Here is a 19,235-nt window from a genome sequence, read left to right as displayed (position 1 = left end):
CAAATCCCCAGCAGTTTTCAACACACGCCCTCAAATTAACAACCATTAACCCGCCCACACGAAGCTCTTAAGTATTCCCGTAATACCTGATCGGGGGGTCGCGTGGCGCGCGATCAGGATTCCATGGCGTATCCCCTGCCCGAAACGGAGCTCCGCCGACGTCGCTCCGTTTGACGGACGGGCAGATGGTTGCTGCGACTGCGAATAACGCGACGCACACACGCGCCTACGTGTCCCCCGGCCTCCAATAGTCTAGGCGCTACGGCGTCCTTCTCTATAATACGCGCGCGTGCATAGTTAATTCGCGGTTGGGTGATCCGGGAGATCTCCGTGAGGTCACCCCGGTCTCGCCTGCTTCATCCTAACATTGACGTTTATCCTATTCAAATCCCTCTCATAATTGTGTATTTTTAGCCTGGGATCCGTGGGTTTGATTGTTTGGACGCAAAAGGCACCGGATTGGAAGAGCAAACCGCGCGTTAGATACTGTAGATTAATGCGGAGCTGGATGGCCAAGGCAACTCTGACTTTGTCTTGCTGCACTTTACGCGGATGTGATCGCGTTTTCTACTCCGGGATGGTTGATTAGCACCTGCGATCACGGATCAGGGTCTGCCACGTTGGAACACGATCAGATCGACCAAGGTAAAAGTAAAATGGTCCACTAGCTGCTGTGCGCATCGGCCAATTGATCTTTACCTCCATCGTTCGTGGTATAGGGCATCCATGCATAGTTAAGTGTAAGTGTATTATCTGAACCAGATTCTGCTAGAACATTCATTTGGTGATCAGGCATGAACATGATTGAGAGGTTAGTTAATTGCGATAGCTGTGACGATCTCCTATACTATTTCTTTTCTTTTTTGGCATCTCTGCGAGCCTGTGATCACTGTTCATGCGTGCGGTCCGTATAAAACTATGGTATTTGCATGGGGGTCGAGGTACGTACATACGTGGATCCATGGATGAGGTGTCAACAAACTGTCAACTCAACACACAAACTGGCGCCTCCGTTGCATCACGCCCCAGCTGCTCCATATAAGTATTTGTGACTGGCCAGGATGAGGCGCCCGTGGCTGTGGTTGCGTTTGGTTGTGACCTGGATCGCCTCCGCCTATGGTTAGCAAGAGTAGATGGGCGGGAAGCATTGTTATTTCATGTGATGGAACATGCATATCGTACTTGCTCCCTGGATGCATATGGCTTGGAAACGGCAAGAAGGGCATTTAATTTTCTAGGGGTGTATCTTTCTTATGCGACATTATTGTCATCTGGATGCGGCAAGTTGGTGGCATAATAAAAACAGCTAGCGCACTTGGTTCCGTATATGCCTTGGACCTTGGTCGATTCAGCATATGGGTCAGAGCATCAGAGGACAATTCATGATGGAGTGCAATCTGTGGCTAGAAAGAGAAGGGGAGAAATTAATGTTCATATGTCTGACTGAAAAGACGTGCTGAGGAGTATATTAGTCGGAATTATTCAGAACATTTGGAACCTGTTTTCAGCTGTTCATATGTAGTACGTAGTACATTGGTTGGCCGTTCCGACGCTAGCTCATGCTCGTGCACTCGGAGAGAGTTTTCTTCCATTTGTGTCTTTATACATTAATTTCCTGTAAGCTTTTTATGTACACCAAAGACATTGGTTTTGATAATGAAATCGGAGGGAGCGCTCTCTTTTTTGGAGCAAAAAAGAGCTCATGCTTAGTGGCCAATACGCACAGCTTGTTGTTAAGCAGCAAAACAACAATTTCCTTGATGTTTTTATATGGTGTCAAGTGAGATACCAAGATTTCAGTTGCGTGGCTCAATACGCGAAACTTGCGCCGACAATGCTCGATCTCGGACGCCAGCGCAAATAGTAGTTCACCAGCACATACACTTGAGAGCATTTGGCACTTGATCTCTTGGGCAAGAAGGGCATTGGCTCGTTCCATACACTTTCACGGTATCTGAAGTCCAACCACTTGTACATCCAAGTCATGTCATTTCCGGTGGTCAATCAGCCGGGGTTTGCCGGAATGGCTGACTCTTGGCAAGCATGGGCGGTTCCTGCAGCAAGCGACAGGCAGCATTTCAGTATCCAGTTAACCCTCTTGATGCCTTCGACAACTTAATTTCACCCTGATAGCTAAGCTAGCTTGCTTACGCAGCAGAGCTATTCTGAAGACGCGTACGGCAATCGCGACTTCGTGCAGGCAAAAACATCTGATCAGTAGCCTTTCTTATATTACGCCCATCAAAGTCAGCATGGGCTACAGCAAGAAGATATAATGTCGGGTCATCTCGGTTTACTGAACCCGCGGCAGGCGGAGGTACGTGTCACCGGAGAGGCCAACGGATCAGTGTCCAGACCGTCGTGCTGGCTGCAGCAGTAAAGCTCGCCCTGGTGTACGTGACGGGGATTTGCTGGGCTAATCATGCTTATGCTTGGAAGGTGCCGATTTTGCATTACGAACGATCGCTGCAGGTCGTTATCCTGCGAGCTTTGGGGGTGTCTTTTTCTTGGGCTTGAATTGGTGGCCAAACATGTTGCAAGGTGCAGCGATGTCAGATTGGTCCGAGATTTCGCTTCTCCATGCTGCAAGCTTCGCCTGAATGAGGCCTACGGCTCAGGGGTGCGTGCCTGCGTGGACGTCGTACGACCATGCAATGCAAGCTTCTGAGGGTTATCCAACAGGTTCAGAGACTCTGAAGGCCAAGGACTGTAGAATCCTGAAGGCGATTTAGATGCCGACTCAAGGGAACATCGAGCACGGTACCGCATTTCATCACGCCTATAGCTTCTGGGTGACGTTGCTTGACAAGTTCATTCAGGTGCTCATTAGTCAAAGGGAACTGTGCTGTTTGATTCATGTAAAATATTCTGAACAAGGATGCGTTTTTTTCCCCTCTCTGAATGCGAGACCCGATACAGATTGTTGGTCCACACGGTAAAATGTTACAGACAAAACAAAATTGTGCTCCTGTTTGAAGCTGTGAAACATTGCATCTATTCGTGGTTTGCTGATATCAGTTCGACGAGTTCGTCGTGCACAGCACCGTTTGTCACAAGAACACCGCCTGAAGGGTAGAGAATTCTGCGCCCTGTTAGGTCAGCTGCAAGATCCAACGGTTTCCCACTCCAGTCACTGATCTGCCAGTTTCAAAAAAAAAAAGGTTATAATACTAATGCCGGTGAATCGATAGAACAAATGTACATTTGACTGAGTTCTGGCTTAACAGACAGAGGTGTGTATATACCTGACCGCCAGCTTCCTGCACACAAATCATCCCAACAGCATGATCCCAAGCCTATGCAAACAGTGGGAGTAGAAAAGGTCAGCGTATGTGTAAACATATTCCACAAGTTGGAACCATTGGAATTTCAAGCAAGCGGACACCTTGATTTGAGTGTTCACCCGGGCTCGACTGAAAAAAACTGAGGCTCTCCCAGATGCTACCATTATATATTTGCACAAGCTACAAAACATCAGCAAGAGCATTATCACTCACCGATGATTAGTCTAAGATAGTCACTATCAACCTAACATACTTTTCTAGTATAGTGGTAATAAACAGAAAATGCAACAAACCTGCCACAGCAAGCATATCGGAGAAGAATTTTATTCTCATCTCGAGTATCAGATTCGTCCGTCGTTGAGTCAAAGAGGAGGGATAATGGTATCATGTTCCAAGTTTGGCTATCCGGAATGCAGAAGCGTGCCATGTGCACAACTGAACATGCATCAACAAAACATCTCTTCCAAACATCCTGTGCTGTGGTGAGCTGGCCAATCTCAGGAGACAAGTGCCTAGACCAAGTACCACAGCCTACATGAGACACCATAAGGATGCCATTGCCAGGACAGGGATCAAGATTTTCTTCTTTCTTGTTTGCCGTGGTCCAATTTGGACATCCCATCACTCCTACTGCTACCTTTCCGTTCACCACAAGAGCCAAACCGACCTTAAGACAAAGCAAGAATAGCTTCATATCAGAATAAAAAGAATACGAAAATGTAGTGACCATGATCTATTGCCCAGATAGCACTTAGAATTTTAGAAAGCATGGACCTGCAAAATTCAGGCTGAACAGCTACCATAGATGAGCGAACAAAAATGGTATTTACAAACCCTAATTTGCCAAACTAAGTATTCAGACATCCTATTTTGTCAAACTTGGTATTATCAAAGTTTGCAAATTCAAAAGGACAGTGCTTCATTAAAAAAAACTGCAAGAAAACTTTACGCCGGTAAATAAAATGACGATGTTACAATGTTAAATATGGTTTGTTTCAGTGAGGAACCATGTGGAAAATCATCAAGCTACAAACATCAACGTGCTATGAATCTCATAATGTTGATTGTGGCTTTTGATACATGCATCTGGATCGCTTATGCTACAGGGAACACATGATGGAGGCCCAGAGACAAGCTACACATATAAATAGTCCAATATGCATCATCACGACATTTTCTAGTACAATACACATTTTAATGTGTGTTTGAGAAAATAGTGTCCGACACACATAATGCCCAGAAACAGGATGCGGTCAGCAATACCCAGTGATAAGCCTTATAATGAACACAGAGCCACCCCACCAAGAGAGGATGGCCTTCAGGAACAATCTTGCCCCGCACTGACACATCACAGAAAACGGTGTTCCAACTATGCCTGTTATGCTCCTTGTTGCTAAATTTGTGCGGAATACAGTACTCAGCTGGCTAGGCTGTGACATCATGAATATTGTGGACTCTTACAACTTGGTTTCCCTGTCAGCTTTGTGACAAGAGAAAGGTACAATTTTCAAAAGAAAGGTGTCGAATGACTCCATTGGGTTAGTTATGCATAGCTGGTAGAATGTATGCAAGTAGAGGAGTAGTAGAATCTTGCAGAATCAACCCTTAAGTCCAAGATAGAATGCACGCGAAGTTCGTGAGGACAATGAACAATGGGATGGAGCAATGATAGACTGCTAGCTACCTACTTAGCTCAGCCAGCCTAATGCTGTTTCTGCAAGCTCCTGTACAGATTAAATAGTTTTGGCACCTAGCTGTTTGTCTTTTAGCCCCCTGTACATAATCTTTCCCTCCCATAAAATAATTAGGAAGAGCTCCTGCCGTTCATTCAAGCAAAAAGAAACAAATAAACAGAGAGCTGTACCACATACAGAGCATCATCTCCTTTCAAGAAACCTTTAGTGCCATCAATTGGATCAAGTACCTTCAAAACCGCAGCATCATGATAACTCAGTGGAACGAACTTTTACAGATCCTGATATGCGATTAATGAAACCTTGGCAGTTTACCCAATAAGTAGCAGGATTTGAATCAAAGGAGACAGCATCCTTGCCTCCTCTATCAATAGCTCTCAACACATCATCATGAGTTAAAGGTGAACCACTATTTTTCACTTTGTCTGTGACAGCACTTGAAATTGACTCAATGAGTACATTACCACTGTTATCATCAGGATTAGATGACTTCAGAAATGTTGAGTCCTCTTCTGCCACCAGAGGTATTGATGGAAACAGTTGCTGGAGCTCTTCCAGTAGCACCAGGGTAAATGTGGCATCAGATGAAGGCACAAAGTGCATATGGTAAGCTGAACTAAGGAATTATGCTATGAATTACCGAAGCTGATAAGGGCCTGAACTCCAAAATCTGCAATTGTCACAGGACTTTGGTCATTCTTTTCAAGAATCTTCCTTCCACCTGAAAGAAGTGATCTCTTCACCTGTCAAAGCATACAAATTAACCAGCAAAATGTAGCTCAGGTCATCAGCTAGATAATCGATGACATGCTAGGCATTTGAATTTATTACATCACCATTAAATGATGCACTGAGCACTCGCAAAGTCAACGTTTGGGTTTAGTGCAGTTTATTGCTGCTGAAACCTTTGGGGCTTCTGTTTTTTACTTATGCTCTTCTCAGTAACCGCAACAAAACTGGCTAGACCAAAATGGGTCTTTGCCAATTTGAACCTAAACGAAGAGATACACAAGAAATAATTCTGGCTTCCGTGAATGCATGTACCTCTCATTTCCTAACTATCCCATAGTTTATACTTATTTTCAGGTATATATGTTGGAATTTGGGAAGAATTTAGACATACTAAACTGAGTGATGTCAATACTTCAGAAATAAACGGTGCATAATATGAAGCATTTGATGGCCGTATGATCCACAATGCCAACTATGTCTGGGGGAGCCGGAAATGGCCATGCACCTCTGCAAGAACTGCCCCTTCTTGACAGCGGTCTGGAGCCACATTAAAGATTGGACGGGAGAGAATATGGATATGGCGGCGGACCCAACACTTCTATTCACCATGGCAGTCTCACATTGGTGGGACGAGATGATCCCCAATAGCCTGAAGGAGGTCAAGCGACACCAGAGTGGTATTCTCTTATACACGTTGTGGAACATATGGAAGAAACACAACCATCGCATCTTCAGCGGAACCCGCCTCACCCATTTTGAGGTTGCTGCTCTAGCTCTCCAACGCGACATGGCTTTTGGGCGCACCCATGCCACGGAAGGTATTGGCTATAAGGTACTCCCTCCGTAAAGAAATACTATAAGATCGTTTAGATCACTAGTTTAGTGATCTAAACGCTCTTATTTTTCTTTACAGAGGGAGAAATAGTCAGTCTGTTCCTGTCTTATGGTTTCCACCAAGTTCCCTTAAAAAACATGACACATCTGTACATAAACCTTCTTCTTCGTCCAAATGAAAAGGCAGTGCTCCTGCCGGTTCCTCGAAAAAAAATGAAGTGTATTATTGTTGTTCTACTCTGTATGGTTAAATTTTTCCAAATGAGATTGTGTACCTTTTATGATCACACTCACATGGCGACCACAATACACAACTGTGTTTTAGAATAGGTAAATCATTTTGATGATTTTACTAAAGCTACCGAGTACATGAAATGACTTGATTTTCTCTGTGTCTAGCATACCGCATTACGCATTGGATGCTTAATGTTCTGTCTTGCAAAACTTTACCCCAGAAATAAACCTCTTCACACAATATGTCTCGTGCTTTATCATACAGTTGCAAGGACTGACATTTTGGTGTTCCACGGAGCTTTTCACTCATTTTTTGCAAAACAAATTGCAACACCGCAGGAATTGACTTCAGAGAATAATATGCAAATTAGTTGATCCTTCCTAATTTTTTTTCTCAACTTTGTTGTCATCGAACTTTACATCAAGAGAGCTACTTTACAGTGGTAAATCACTGCTATGCCACCGAATGGCAACTACCCCGGCGCCCAATCTGAAACCTAGAGGAGGGGATGAGGTCAACTCACGTCTACGCAGAGGCGGCAGGCGCGCTCGACAGAGGCAGCGGCCGCGGCGAGCTCGCGGTGGTGGGGAGCGCGCTCTGGAGGGAAGGGGAGATCGCTTCCATCCTCCGCGGCTGACGATATCAACGCTGCCGCCCTGTCCAATAACAGAACAGATCAGCCGAAGAGGCGGCGGCGGCGGCTGCTGCTACCAAAATCACATCGGAGGATGGATGTATGGCCTGGGAGCTTGCGAGGGAAACCTTATCGAGATACGAGAGGGAGGAGGCGTCGGCGGGGCGAATAGTCGCCGGCGGCCGACGAGGAGACGGTGCGGCGGAAGCGAGAGGTGGAGGAGCGGCATGTGTGATATGGGTGTGTGTGGCGGGAGCAGGACGGCTGATACTGTTGAATGATGTTTTTTTTCTTCAGAAAATTATGTACCCATTTGTTGATCACATGACAAAAGTATTTGGAACAAACCAAACTTGTGTTGGATGGTTAAGAGGATAGTGATATCCTTAGTCCACCAGGATTCAAAATTTTAATATTTATATTATTTTAGATTTATTTTAGAATTTTCGGCGACGCAAGAGATGTTTTCGTCTACTACGAAAGTCAGGCCTCTGTTGGATCAATCAGCCAAACAAACAGGCCGAAATTATTTCAAAGGCAAGTGTGTGAGCTTTGTTCAGAAATATTTTTTCAAGAAACTTTTAATCCATTTATTGTTAATTATGACAATTGACAGTACAAATGACATCAAAGCTAATAAAAATTACAGCCAGTTCCATGGACCACCTAGCAACGATTATAAACACACGTGCAAGTTGAAGACGTGCCACCGTCATCGCCTTTCCTTTTCCGAAGTCGGACAAATCTAGTTATAATAGACAGTCGAGAAGTCGTGTGCTAAGGCCACCAACGCATTAGAGAAGCAACCATTGTTGATGAAAAAAGTCGTAGATCGAAAAGATCGAACCAATAAACATACAAATGAAGATGAACGAAGACCAAATCGAAACAGATTCACCGAAAACCAACACCGACCGAATCCCACGAGATCCGACAAAGACACACCTTTACACGCCCTCTATAACGCTCCGGACACACCTGTCGGTGGTCGTTACTCCTGGCGGGATATAGACTGGCCCCACAGATCAATACTAGTTTTTTCTGCGCATTTTGTCCTCACTCGCGCACCCGGAAGCAACTTCCCGATCGGTCACCCGTTCTGAAATTACTCCAAGCTGAGCACGCTTAACTTTGGACTTCTGTCCGAATGGGCTTCCGGAAAAGAAGGAATTCCTTATTGATATGAGTAGTCTATCATCTCTGTTAAGCCAGGCTATCACATACACCCCCACTCAGAGAAACCGACACCCTTGTCGGGTCACAGGAACGTTTCCTCTTGGCACATACGTCTGTGCATCCAGTCCGGTACATGTGTCATGTCGTGTGCCACGACGGGTCACAAACGTCATGGACAACATGACCGTGCATCTGTCCGCAAACATCCGTGTAACCGCGAGGGTTGGCTCTGATACCAACTTGTAATGCCCCGGACACATTCGCCGGTGGTCGTTACTCCTGGCGGGATCTAGACTGGCTCCACAGATCATTACTAGTCTTTTCTGCATACTTTGTCCTCACTCGTGCGCACCCGGGAGCAACTTCCCGATCGGTCACCCATCCTGAAATTACTCCAAACTGATCACAGTTAACTTTGGAGTTCTGTCCGAATGGGCTTCCGAAAAAGAAGGAATTCCTTATTGATATGAGTAGTCTATCATCCCTATTAAGCCAGGCTATCACACTCTCCAATGAAGCCTAGACACGCGATCAGGACGGGATAGAATGTGGGAGACATTATTCCTGCCGAGGGACGTCGTTGCCGCCACACAACCCCAACCAAGACACTGAACCTAACAAGAATGAGAACGAGATCCCTCCCGCTGGCAGGGGGCCGAGGTCCTCTGCACCTACATGGCCCAAATGTCATCGAAGATGAGGCGGAAAGCAATATCATCAAAATCTGATCCTATAGCCATAATCTCATTAGCAATTAGAAAGTATTGGCTTGTCATGATCCTCTACCAAGGAGAGAGCCTCTCGCAATGCAAGTGCTTTGACAATTTCAGTGTCTGATACCCCTCAAAAACTGTTGAGGATGCCCCGGGAAATCACTACTACCGCAAGCAACAACTGCCACTGTAAACACAAAATCACCATATATAGACTTTAATTTGTTTCCTTATTCTGCCATTTAACAACCCACACTTGTATGAACAACATTAGTTTTAAAAGTAATCATGTACACATTCTTAAGAAAATTAAGTAAATTGCATCAACCACAAATAAAGCATCATGCACACATTCAACGTCATGTGCAAATCACACATGGCATGTTCTCATCTGCACACCGTCCCCTCCTCCAATGTGTTAGGCTCTCCATGCCACCCTAAAAAGCGTGATCTCCACTCGCGCTATCTCCCAAAGATTGCCATGTATTACTTTGACTAAGGTGTTGATGGAAATAAATCGGGAAGTATCCGTCATGTGATAAATCACATCCAATTTCACTGGGAAATGGAAATTTCCTAATATAAATGCTAAATAGTTCAAAATGTGGAACAAATGGTTCAAAACAAATACTTGTAGCACTCTATATTCATCGAGCATGTGAAGATAAGAATTGAAGTTTATTTTAGCTCAAGTAAGTTTAGCCAATCATGCTATTTGTACCTCTAAAGATAGTTTCACTGAAACTAATGAACATTTATTTTTAACAACAAACTAGTGAAATACCAACAAAAAATGGCTTAAAGATTTGGACATTCTATTGAAGTCATTGTTTATTCGAGAAGAGTCAAAACATTGTCGCTACAAAGTATTAATAAAATATTTAGAAATCACAAGAAAATTACAAGACCAACACACTGATTAAATACACTAAAAATCTTCTGAAGGAGAAAACAATTGCTAGTTAGCAAACCGGTAAATGAGGAAAAATCAACAACTTTGATCCTCTCCGACTAGCATTTGGGAAGATCGGATGGCGGGGGGAGCAGCTTCTGGTTCGGTAGGCTCCCGTCTTGCACCAGCCATGCCATTCGTAGTCCCCAAGTTGTGTGCACCTCCAAATGGCAATGCATGAACCATACACCTGTGGATACATGCATACCACAAATATGAGCACAGGCTACGCATTCAGTTTCATGAATAGATAGTAAGTATATACAACTCTGCTTTACCTGGGTTGTCGGCGAGAAAACGTATGGCCACCCATCCACCAGCTGGCACGCCAACGGTGTTTCGCTCGACGGGGTCGACGAGGTTAAACCTCGTTGGGTCATTCACAGGGTCGTAGTTGCCAAAGCCTTGCCCCACGACAAAGAAATTGAAGCCGTGAAGGTGCAGAGGGTGGCTCTCGATGCCAAGGATGCTCGTGTCCTGCATCACCAGCTCCACCGTGGCGTTGAATGGCAGCACGAGCAACTTGGTCCCGGTGGCCACGTTCGTGTTGTTCGGCGATACCCCAGTGTAGTTGAATTGCGAGAGGGGCGTGGTCGGAAAGTTCGACCCATAGACACCCCGAGACACGCCTGTGAAGTGCGACTGTAGGAGCGCTGTGGAAGGAAGCACCAGGGAGATGTTGTTGATGGCCGCCGCAAACTGCGTGGTGTTGGTAGGCCCCTGGCACGTCGCATTCACGGGGCAAGGGCGTGTGCCCAAGCCGACCGTGAAGAAGAACCGCTTGTCCACCGACTGTGGCACGGCGGCCGGGTACTGCGGTGTGGCAAGGCTCCGGAGCTTGGAGGTGAAGTTGGTGACCAGGCCCGTGTCGTTGAACCTCGGCATAGTCGGCCTGAAGAGTGGCAGGTCCTTGTCGAAGCTTGACTCGGAGGCGGAGCGAGGGTTGTGGTACTCGAGTATGCCGGCGACCGTGGTGCTGTCGAACGTGCCAGGCCTGATGACGGAGTATGGCGCGGCGGACATGTAGAAGTTAGCCTTGGGATAGAACGGCTTGGCTGTGAGGAGCACGTTGGTGGTCTGGCCCGGAGAGATTATCAGGGTCTTGACTGTGAATGGTTTGACGTAGACTGCGTCGACCTCGACGATGGTGAGCGTGTGGTTGGCGACGGAGAAGAAGAGCTCGTCGTTAAGAGCAGCGTTGATGAGGCGCAACATGTATGTTTTTCCAGGTTTCACCTTCAGTTTGAACGTGTCTGCAATATGCCATGGATGCACGGTAAGTATATAAATCCTTGACGATTACCGAAGGTGTAACATAAAAGATGCATGGAAGCATAGAGTGAGTGCAATGTACCTTTAGCGGAGCAGTTGTATAGCGGCCCAGGAAGGCCATTGATGGTGAAAGCATCTGAGATGTTTGGGGCGCCGCCCGTCCGGAGCGCCTGGCTGACCACCGCCTCTGTGTCCGCCCTCCACCACTCGCCGAAGAGAAGAGGAACTTCCTTGTGCGGCGCAACGAACGGGTAAGGCACGCCGAGCTTGGGGAGGATGACGATGGCGCCGTATACGGTGGCGCGTAGCCAGGAGATGTGCGCGTGCCACCACAGCGTGCCGCGCTGCCCGGCGACGGTGAAGTTGTAGACGTAGCTCTGGCCCGTCTGAATCGGGCACTGCGTAACGTACGCCGGCCCGTCGGCCCAGCCGCTCCGCAGCTGCCGGATGCCGTGCCAGTGCAGCGTCATGTTGTGCGCTACGCGGTTGGTGACGCAGACGATACAGACGGGTTGGCGACGGAGAAGAATAGCTCGTCGTTGAGAGCAGCGTTGATGAGGCGCAGTAGGTATGTTTTCCCAGGTTCCACCTTCAGCTTGAACGTGTCTGCAAAGTGGCATGGGCGCACGGTAAGCATACTGGTCACTAGGTTTATAAATCTTTGAAGATTAAGATGCATGGAAGCACAGAGTGAGCGCAATGTACCTTTAGCGGAGCAGTTGTATAGCGGCCCAGGGAGGCCATTGATGGTGAAAGCGTCTGAGATATTTGGGGCGCCGCCCGTCCAGAGCGCCTGGCTGACCAGTGCCTCCGTGTCCGCCCTCCACCACTCACCGAAGAGAACTGGAACTTCCTTGTGTGGCGCAACGAAGGGGTAAAGGACGCCGAGCTTGGGAAGGATGACGATGACGCCGTAGACGGTGGCGCGTAGCCAGGAGATGTGCGCGTGCCACCAGAGTGTGCCGCGCTGCCCGGTGACGGTGAAGTTGTAGACGTAGCTCTGGCCCGTCTGAATCGGGCACTGCGTGACGTACGCCGGCCCGTCGGCCCAGCCGCTCCGCAGCTGCCGGATGCCGTGCCAGTGCAGCGTCATGTTGTGCGCTACGTGGTTGGTGACGCGGACGAGCACGCGATCGCCCTCCCTCGCCACCAGCGTCGGGCCGGGGTACTCCCCGTTCACCGTCACGATGCTCTTGCTGGCGCACAGCCTCGTCACGTTCGCCATTTGCACCTGCAGAGATCAAGGTTATGAAGACGATCCCCGTCCATGTGAGAAAATGCATGTAGAACATAGATGAATGCGGACGTACGTGCATATATACGTACATTGAAATCGTAGTGCCTCGTGATGCTTTGTGCCTGGACGATGAGTAGCATGAGAGTCGCCATGAGGAGAGAGCATGGAGCCGGAAGACGGGAGGAAATCGCCATGGTCAGAGTTTTCAAGTATGCCCCGATCAGCTAGCTGATCGATGTTGAGCTCTTGAGGGGAAGATGTATGGCCAGGTGAGGATGGAATGCTTTTGCTCGAACAGGTACTTGAGTTTATATATACATGTATGTAGGAAGTGGCAAGCGTGTACCACCAGCTACGTACCACCGTCCCATTTCTTTGAGGTTTTCTACGTGGTCAATTTTCGTTAGGTGCTTCGGTGGATGAACTATCAAGGCAGGAGCTTGAGCTGGAGTGCTATAGCTTTGGAGTCGAGCGAAAGACAGTGCATTCGTTCCATCCATCACCTCTGGTTTAATTTGCATGCCTCCTACCCCCAGTCACGTACGGCTTCCGTTGCCGATCGACAAGTAGGGTAAAGCTAATAATAGGGACGCCGAATTTTGTGGCCAAAAACAACAAATATGACCTATGATCGAAATCAATTCACAAACTGAACTGTTGATGAAATTTTTTCGCTCCGCTAATCCTTTCGTGTAACGCCCGACAGCCAAACATCACACTACACTATGCAGGTAGGGTAGGCGCTACACGCCTGGCCAGCGTCGCATCCTAGGTTGCTTGAAAATTGCTAAGTCAGTGTACAATGCCTGACAGCTAGGCGCTACACTATAAACGCTAGGCGATGCACTAGTAGCTGCTTCGTCTTGTAGTAGCAAATAGTGCAGCCACTAGTGCAACGCCTAGACACTAGGCGCTACACTATATAGTGTAGCACCTAACCCTATCCCGCTCCCGTGGGGTGCCGCGGTGCCGCACCGGAGCGTCCCCGTCGGCTGCCTCCTCCCATTCACTTCAGCACCTCCTCCCCCCGCCGCCGCCACCGGGGGCGTCGCAGGCAAAGCCTGTGTGCTGCAGCGGCATCGGCGTTCCTCCTCAGCCCGCGCTTCGGTCAGAACGGCGGCGACCCGTGATGGCCGGATCTACGGCAGGGTGTGAGGGGAGGCGGCGGCGTACGACAGCAGGTCCAGCGACGGCGCTCGATTTCGGCCCGGATGGGCTTCGGCGAGTCGCAACCTCGTGTACCGTTCCATCAATGGCTTGCTGTCCCTGGGATCGACCGGCAACTCGAGGATGTCGGGGGCTGCGGCCCTGGGCGTGGCGGTGGTGGCCACCTCCTCCGCCGAAGATGGGTCGGCCTGAGACTAGGTGGTCGGATCTGCAGATTCGGCATCTAGTCTCGGCTGTGAGTTGGGGAGACAGAGTTGCCAATGAAAACCGAGCCGATGGCGGGCGATCGAGGTGTTTTGCGTCGCTACCTTGATGAAGGCATCGTCGTGTAACCTCTGTCGACCCACTCGTGTTGCTTTGGGGGAAACCCTAAGATCTGGTCATCCAGATCGGATGATGGCGGTACTTCGATATCGTTACTCTCTTGGGAGCATCGTTTGTGGAGCAGCGCTGGAAGTCAGAGGCAGGAGGTAGAGCGGCTAAGTCTTGCACGGAGCTTTGGTTGAGATGTCAAGTCATGACTGACAGACAGGTGCTACGTTGTGTCATGCCTGGTCGGCAGGTGCCACACATGATAGATCTTCCAGAGTTTTCGCGTCTGGATGATTGCGCGCAGGACGGTGGCCCGTTGGGCGCCGTGGTGGCATTGATGAATGTCTAAATTGGCAAGGATGATGCGGATATCTATCCTGAAAATGGGTCAGCGGTCCGAGGATGATGGCGGCTTCTGGCTTCTAAAACGTGTGCATGTGGTGCACGCTTTAGGTCTGCTGCACCAGCTGTTGGTCCCGATATGTTATGTGGATGGATCGGCGACGACACTGATTTTAGATATGAAGGGTGAGAGCACTCCATATTATTAAGTTTGTAGGTGTGAGTTGTGGCTTTGGGTGGCTTGATGTATTTTCTTGTCAGACCTTTGTGAAATAATTAATAAAGATGGATGTATATATCGGCTGTTGCAGAGGCAGATGGTTTAACCTCCTTTTCCAAAAAAATACTATATAGTGTAGCGCCTAACTCTCAGGCGTTGCACACTGACTTAGCAATTTTGAGACCGTCCGAGGTGCGACGTTGGCCAGGCGTGTAGCACCTGTTAGTCAGGCGTTGCACAGTATAATGTGGCGTCTAACCGTCGGGCGCTACACGAAAAGATTAAAGGAGTGAAATTTTTTCGCCAACAGTTTAGTTTGTGAATTGATTTCCATCACAGGTTAGAATAATGACTTTTGCCAATTTTGTGCTCCTCGGTGGACGATGGTTTCGCATCAATCTTTCCTACTGTATATATATGACAGATTTGGGATGTTGTTTACCGGAGTAGTCGATCAAAATTGACGTTTACATTATGTTTAATCCAAGGTATTCTGGATTAGCTCCTGGAGAAAAGGCAGAAACATCAGTCAAAGTTAGGTTCTGCAGCTTAATCATCGAAACATCACTTGCATGGTACAGCAAGATTGGCTAGCTCCTGGAGAAAGGCACAACACAATGGAAAATTAGTTCAGCCGGTCACTGTCGCCAAAGCAACCAGCATAGCTCCGAAACAAGTCCCACAGAATCGCAGGTAACTTCAGTTCGTAGCACCATCTTTCCTTCACCTACTACAGTCCAATATACGAATATAGTATCAGTATCCTATGTGCATGTACCAACGTTTGCATGATTACTTAACAATTCGACATGGTTGTTGACATCTCTTTCTATCTTTGACGTGTGTTCTCGACGGTTCTGGACGCGGAGTTTCTGCACCCGAGCTCAAATGAGCTCGGGTGAACAGTAAAATCAAAACTAAATCAAAAAAAATTTAAAAAAATCCAATTTTTTTTGGAAGAAACATTGACAAAAGTTCTAAGTGCTTACAAAAATTCGCCATGAAATCACATTTCTAGAAGGCGTGGCAAAAAAAAACAAAATCAGTACTCTGAAAAAGCTACTTTCAAAAGCATTTTGGAGCACTGAATTTGTTTTTTTGCCACACTTTACAGGAATGTGATTTCATGATGAATTTTTGCAAGCACTTAGAACTTTTGTCAATGTTTCTCCCCAAATTAGAATTTTTTGAATTTTTTTTGATTTTTTTTCGATTTTACTGTTCACCGAGCTCAAATGAGCTCGGGAGCAGAAAGGCACTTTGGGTTCTCGACTTCTTTCCTTGTACAATTCCCAATGGAGAGAAGGATGCCTTACCCAACCCGATCAACGTTTTTCAGTTGTTAACTCTCGCGAGAGGATTTTTGTCTTAGGGGAAGCAGATGTTTCTTTAGACAACACAACTAAGCTTTATTGATTAATCGTGTCATACGACGTGATCAAGTAAAATGCACATAACCACCACTTTCACGTCATAACTTTTGAAAAACCACCATTTTACAAAACGTGACACTTTGCATCAAACCGAAAATTTGATAGTGGCAAAAAAGCACCGATGAAAAATACTAAGCATTTGGATGACATCACTAATTGGTCAGACCCGCTGGTCAGGCTGAGTTGGCAGAATTTTTTTGCCACATACACAAATTGACTTGGTCTTCTTCTTCTTCTTCTTCTTCTTCTTTCTCATCCCCTCTCTCACACACACATCTGGCAAAGGGAAGCGGCCCAGGCGCGTGGTCGAGGCGGGGCATTGTCTCCCTCGTGCTACTGCACGAACAGGAGGTCCATGGCGGCGACGTGCTCGATCTCGAGCTGGGGAAGGTGTGCAGCAGCGGGAAGGAGCAGATCCGGACGAGGAGGTGCCTGGGTGGACGGATCTGGCGGCGGAGCTTGAAGCTAACAGTCATGGCGGGCTCCCTGTGCAAATGATGAGAGAGAGACTATTCTAACCATACCCATAACCGTATCAAAGTTGAAGGAAAGCCCATTTCCCTCATTATAGCCTGCAAATATGTCCATTCAACCCTATATAGGCTTTCATCATATCAAGCTCTAGAGCACAGTAGATATTCTTCTTCGCCCTATTTTGCTTCATGAAATGCAAACATTCATATGCTGAGATGATATTATCAGTTATGAGCACAATATATATGAATGCATGATGTTATTCTTCCGAAACAATTTTCGACAAAATCATATTTAGTCGGTTGGCCACAACTTTAGAAACAATTTTGTACAGTACACTTCATAGACTGGTTGGTCAGAAATGTGACAAGAGAGTGAGATTTGGTACCTTTGGAATGAGAAGCAAAATGGTGCCATTTATGCACTCCGCACTTTTCTCCCTGCGAACAGTCCTGGTCGCTGGGCCGCACACATCCCAATGGCATCGAAAAAATGTGTCTGGTATATATCTTGTCTCCGTGCTTTTGTCGGGAACATCTCGAACAATGCCTTATTAACTTCAATAGGAGATTACGGTGCAGTTTGGACACCCCTCATAGTTGGTGGTATAACTTTTCTTGGAACATGAGAGAGAACCTCCTAGATCCCCTACACACCCTCCGAGGTATTCCTTCATAGCTGGTGGTGTAAATTTTCCTGGTAAAATGTAAACAAGTTTGATTCTTTATCGTATCATAAAGCCTACTTTTTGAAGATCTCTTCCTTCTCCTTATTATCGGACATCAATTGCAGCGATTTGATAGAAAGCTTAAACAAGACAAAAAAAAGAATAAAATATAAAAGAAAAGCGTCCATTGTCTAATGGATAAGACCCCTAGAAGATGAATATGGGAGCCAAAATTTACTATGGAAACCCAGAGAAAGAATAATATAGGACTCTAGAGAAAGACTCAAACCAAACGCTCTGTTAATTGATATTTGTAATAATTTGGAGATGAAGGGATAGAGGTGATTTTTAAAGTACTTCTTTTTGCATAAAAATATTCAATCTCACTAACGAAAAGTGTTTCCAGAACTGAACATGAGAGTTTCTTCTCATCCAACTCCTCGCAAATGGAATGAGAAAGCATGTAAATTTATCTAATTCTAGCCATCTATTGCATCTCGATCGACTCTACCATCATGCTACCATCCAGTTTCTTCAAAGTGCTAATATTTTTTTACTCCGCATTGAAGCTCTCACATGAAAAGAAAAGTGTGTATTTTTATCTCCAGTTGAGAGTCATTCCACCCAAGACTGTTGACGCCACATGAGTTCTTCCCGGTAGTAAAGCTCAACAAGTCTATCATTAATCTTATTATCGATATGTGAAGGGCCTATGCTTGTTGGGTTATTACATAGATCTTCCTACTCTTTTTCCAAATTATTTATCTCCTTTCTAACATTTTTGAAAGACACAAACAAAGATCAAAAAGTAGTCTAATCAACTTGGATCAAACATCGTCCACCGTTGATTCATGGTCGTTCGACCTCCATGTAGCATCAACGGTTTGTTTTAAGTCTTCATGGGTACCCCACATCACTTCATAGCGAAACTGGATGTTCCCCCACCTAAATTTGTCTCGTTCTCTAGCGCAGCAAGATCGGAGAATGATCTTAGTCGCCGTGGTAAGGTGACTCAACAATGCCATAGGGAATTGTGATCCCATTCAGCTGAGCCAAGTGCTCAGTCCAATCTAATCCTGGTTTAGGAACTACCTGCCACCTTCCTTTTGAAAGTCCAAAATCAGCCATGTTGACCCAAATCTTCAAGCCCAAACATGGCAATTGTATCCACGAATGCATTCATATGTGCCTAACTGTGTTCCCCCACTCTGATACGTCTCCGTCGTATCCATAATTTTGTGTTGTGTCATGCTATTATCATACCACTTTTACATATTTCTTGACAACAATTTATATTATTTCTATTTGGACTAACCTATTAATCCAGTGCCAATGGCCAGTTCTTGTTTCTATTGTATTGGGGGTTTTAGGTGAAAAATTCATAGAACCGGAATGACCTGAAACTTTACGTGGATTTTTTATTGTACATATCTGAATTTATGGCCCAAGAATCAACACAAGATGAGGGTCCTGGGCCTTAAAAGCCAGTAGGGCGCGCCTACCCCCCCCCCCCCCCCCAAGGTGCGGGGGCCTGGCTTGTGGACAAACCGTAAGTCTGTTGGAGCTCTCCTTCGGCCGCAACGAAGCTAATTATGAATAAAAAATCATGTGAAAATTTCAGCCCGATCAGAGTTATGGAATTTCAAATATTTAAGAAACGGTGCTCGGCCAGAAAAGAGGACCAAAAATAGATAGAAACCCTAGATAAAAAGAGGAGGATAGATCCAATATCGTAGGGGCCCCCGCCCTCTAGGGGGTATTTGTTGGGGGAACGTAGTAATTTCAAAAAAATTCTTACGCACACACAAGATCATGGAGATGCATAGCAACGAGAGGGGAGAGTGTTGTCTACATACC

General features: G+C 46.5%; 2 protein-coding genes across 3 annotated transcripts; both read right to left on the bottom strand.

Annotated features, from left to right (window-relative positions):
- Positions 1 to 2,826: 2,826 nt before the first annotated feature.
- LOC125536704 (Inositol monophosphatase family protein) lies at positions 2,827 to 7,700 on the bottom strand. Its single transcript, XM_048699947.2, has 9 exons — positions 7,542 to 7,700; positions 7,303 to 7,435; positions 5,619 to 5,721; positions 5,294 to 5,529; positions 5,149 to 5,208; positions 3,578 to 3,951; positions 3,386 to 3,464; positions 3,246 to 3,296; positions 2,827 to 3,138 (listed from the first exon to the last, which is right to left on the bottom strand). The coding sequence occupies exons 1-9, from the start codon at positions 7,640 to 7,642 to the stop codon at positions 2,995 to 2,997; spliced, it is 1,281 nt and encodes a 426-aa protein (XP_048555904.1). The 5' UTR covers positions 7,643 to 7,700; the 3' UTR covers positions 2,827 to 2,994.
- A 2,439-nt stretch (positions 7,701 to 10,139) lies between these two features.
- Positions 10,140 to 13,027, bottom strand: LOC125541394 (laccase-4-like). Of its 2 annotated transcripts, XM_087543570.1 has the most exons (5): positions 12,853 to 13,027; positions 12,620 to 12,757; positions 11,609 to 11,996; positions 10,533 to 11,507; positions 10,142 to 10,444 (listed from the first exon to the last, which is right to left on the bottom strand). In XM_087543570.1, the coding sequence occupies exons 1-5, from the start codon at positions 12,955 to 12,957 to the stop codon at positions 10,314 to 10,316; spliced, it is 1,737 nt and encodes a 578-aa protein (XP_087399696.1). In that variant the 5' UTR covers positions 12,958 to 13,027; the 3' UTR covers positions 10,142 to 10,313. The 2 variants fall into 2 exon arrangements, with proteins under 2 accessions (XP_048560776.2, XP_087399696.1); XM_048704819.2 differs by lacking the exon at positions 11,609 to 11,996 and having other exon boundaries at positions 10,140 to 10,444; positions 12,232 to 12,757; positions 12,853 to 12,984.
- Positions 13,028 to 19,235: the final 6,208 nt, after the last annotated feature.

This window comes from Triticum urartu, chromosome 2A (assembly GCF_056163025.1).
Source record: "Triticum urartu cultivar PI428250 chromosome 2A, HENAU_Tu73, whole genome shotgun sequence".
In the NCBI taxonomy this organism is placed as follows: domain Eukaryota; kingdom Viridiplantae; phylum Streptophyta; class Magnoliopsida; order Poales; family Poaceae; genus Triticum; species Triticum urartu.
Note: the sequence above shows the minus strand (reverse complement) of the source record. Positions and strands in the feature narration are given on the sequence as shown.

What these genes read in the sequence shown, in the direction of transcription:
- LOC125536704 (XM_048699947.2), bottom strand. Translation starts at nt 7,642, where the DNA reads ATGCCGCTCCTCCACCTCTCGCTTCCGCCGCACCGTCTCCTCGTCGGC. An exon ending in TCAGGCCCTTATCAGCTTCG is followed by an intron (nt 5,530 to 5,618) that starts GTAATTCATAGC and finishes TGCTACTGGAAG; the next exon opens with AGCTCCAGCAACTGTTTCCA. An exon ending in GAGATGATGCTCTGTATGTG is followed by an intron (nt 3,952 to 5,148) that starts GTACAGCTCTCT and finishes CTTTGTCTTAAG; the next exon opens with GTCGGTTTGGCTCTTGTGGT.
- LOC125541394 (XM_087543570.1), bottom strand. Translation starts at nt 12,957, where the DNA reads ATGGCGATTTCCTCCCGTCTTCCGGCTCCATGCTCTCTCCTCATGGCG. An exon ending in CGAGGCACTACGATTTCAAT is followed by an intron (nt 12,758 to 12,852) that starts GTACGTATATAT and finishes TGATCTCTGCAG; the next exon opens with GTGCAAATGGCGAACGTGAC. An exon ending in TTTTCTCGCCGACAACCCAG is followed by an intron (nt 10,445 to 10,532) that starts GTAAAGCAGAGT and finishes ATGTATCCACAG; the next exon opens with GTGTATGGTTCATGCATTGC.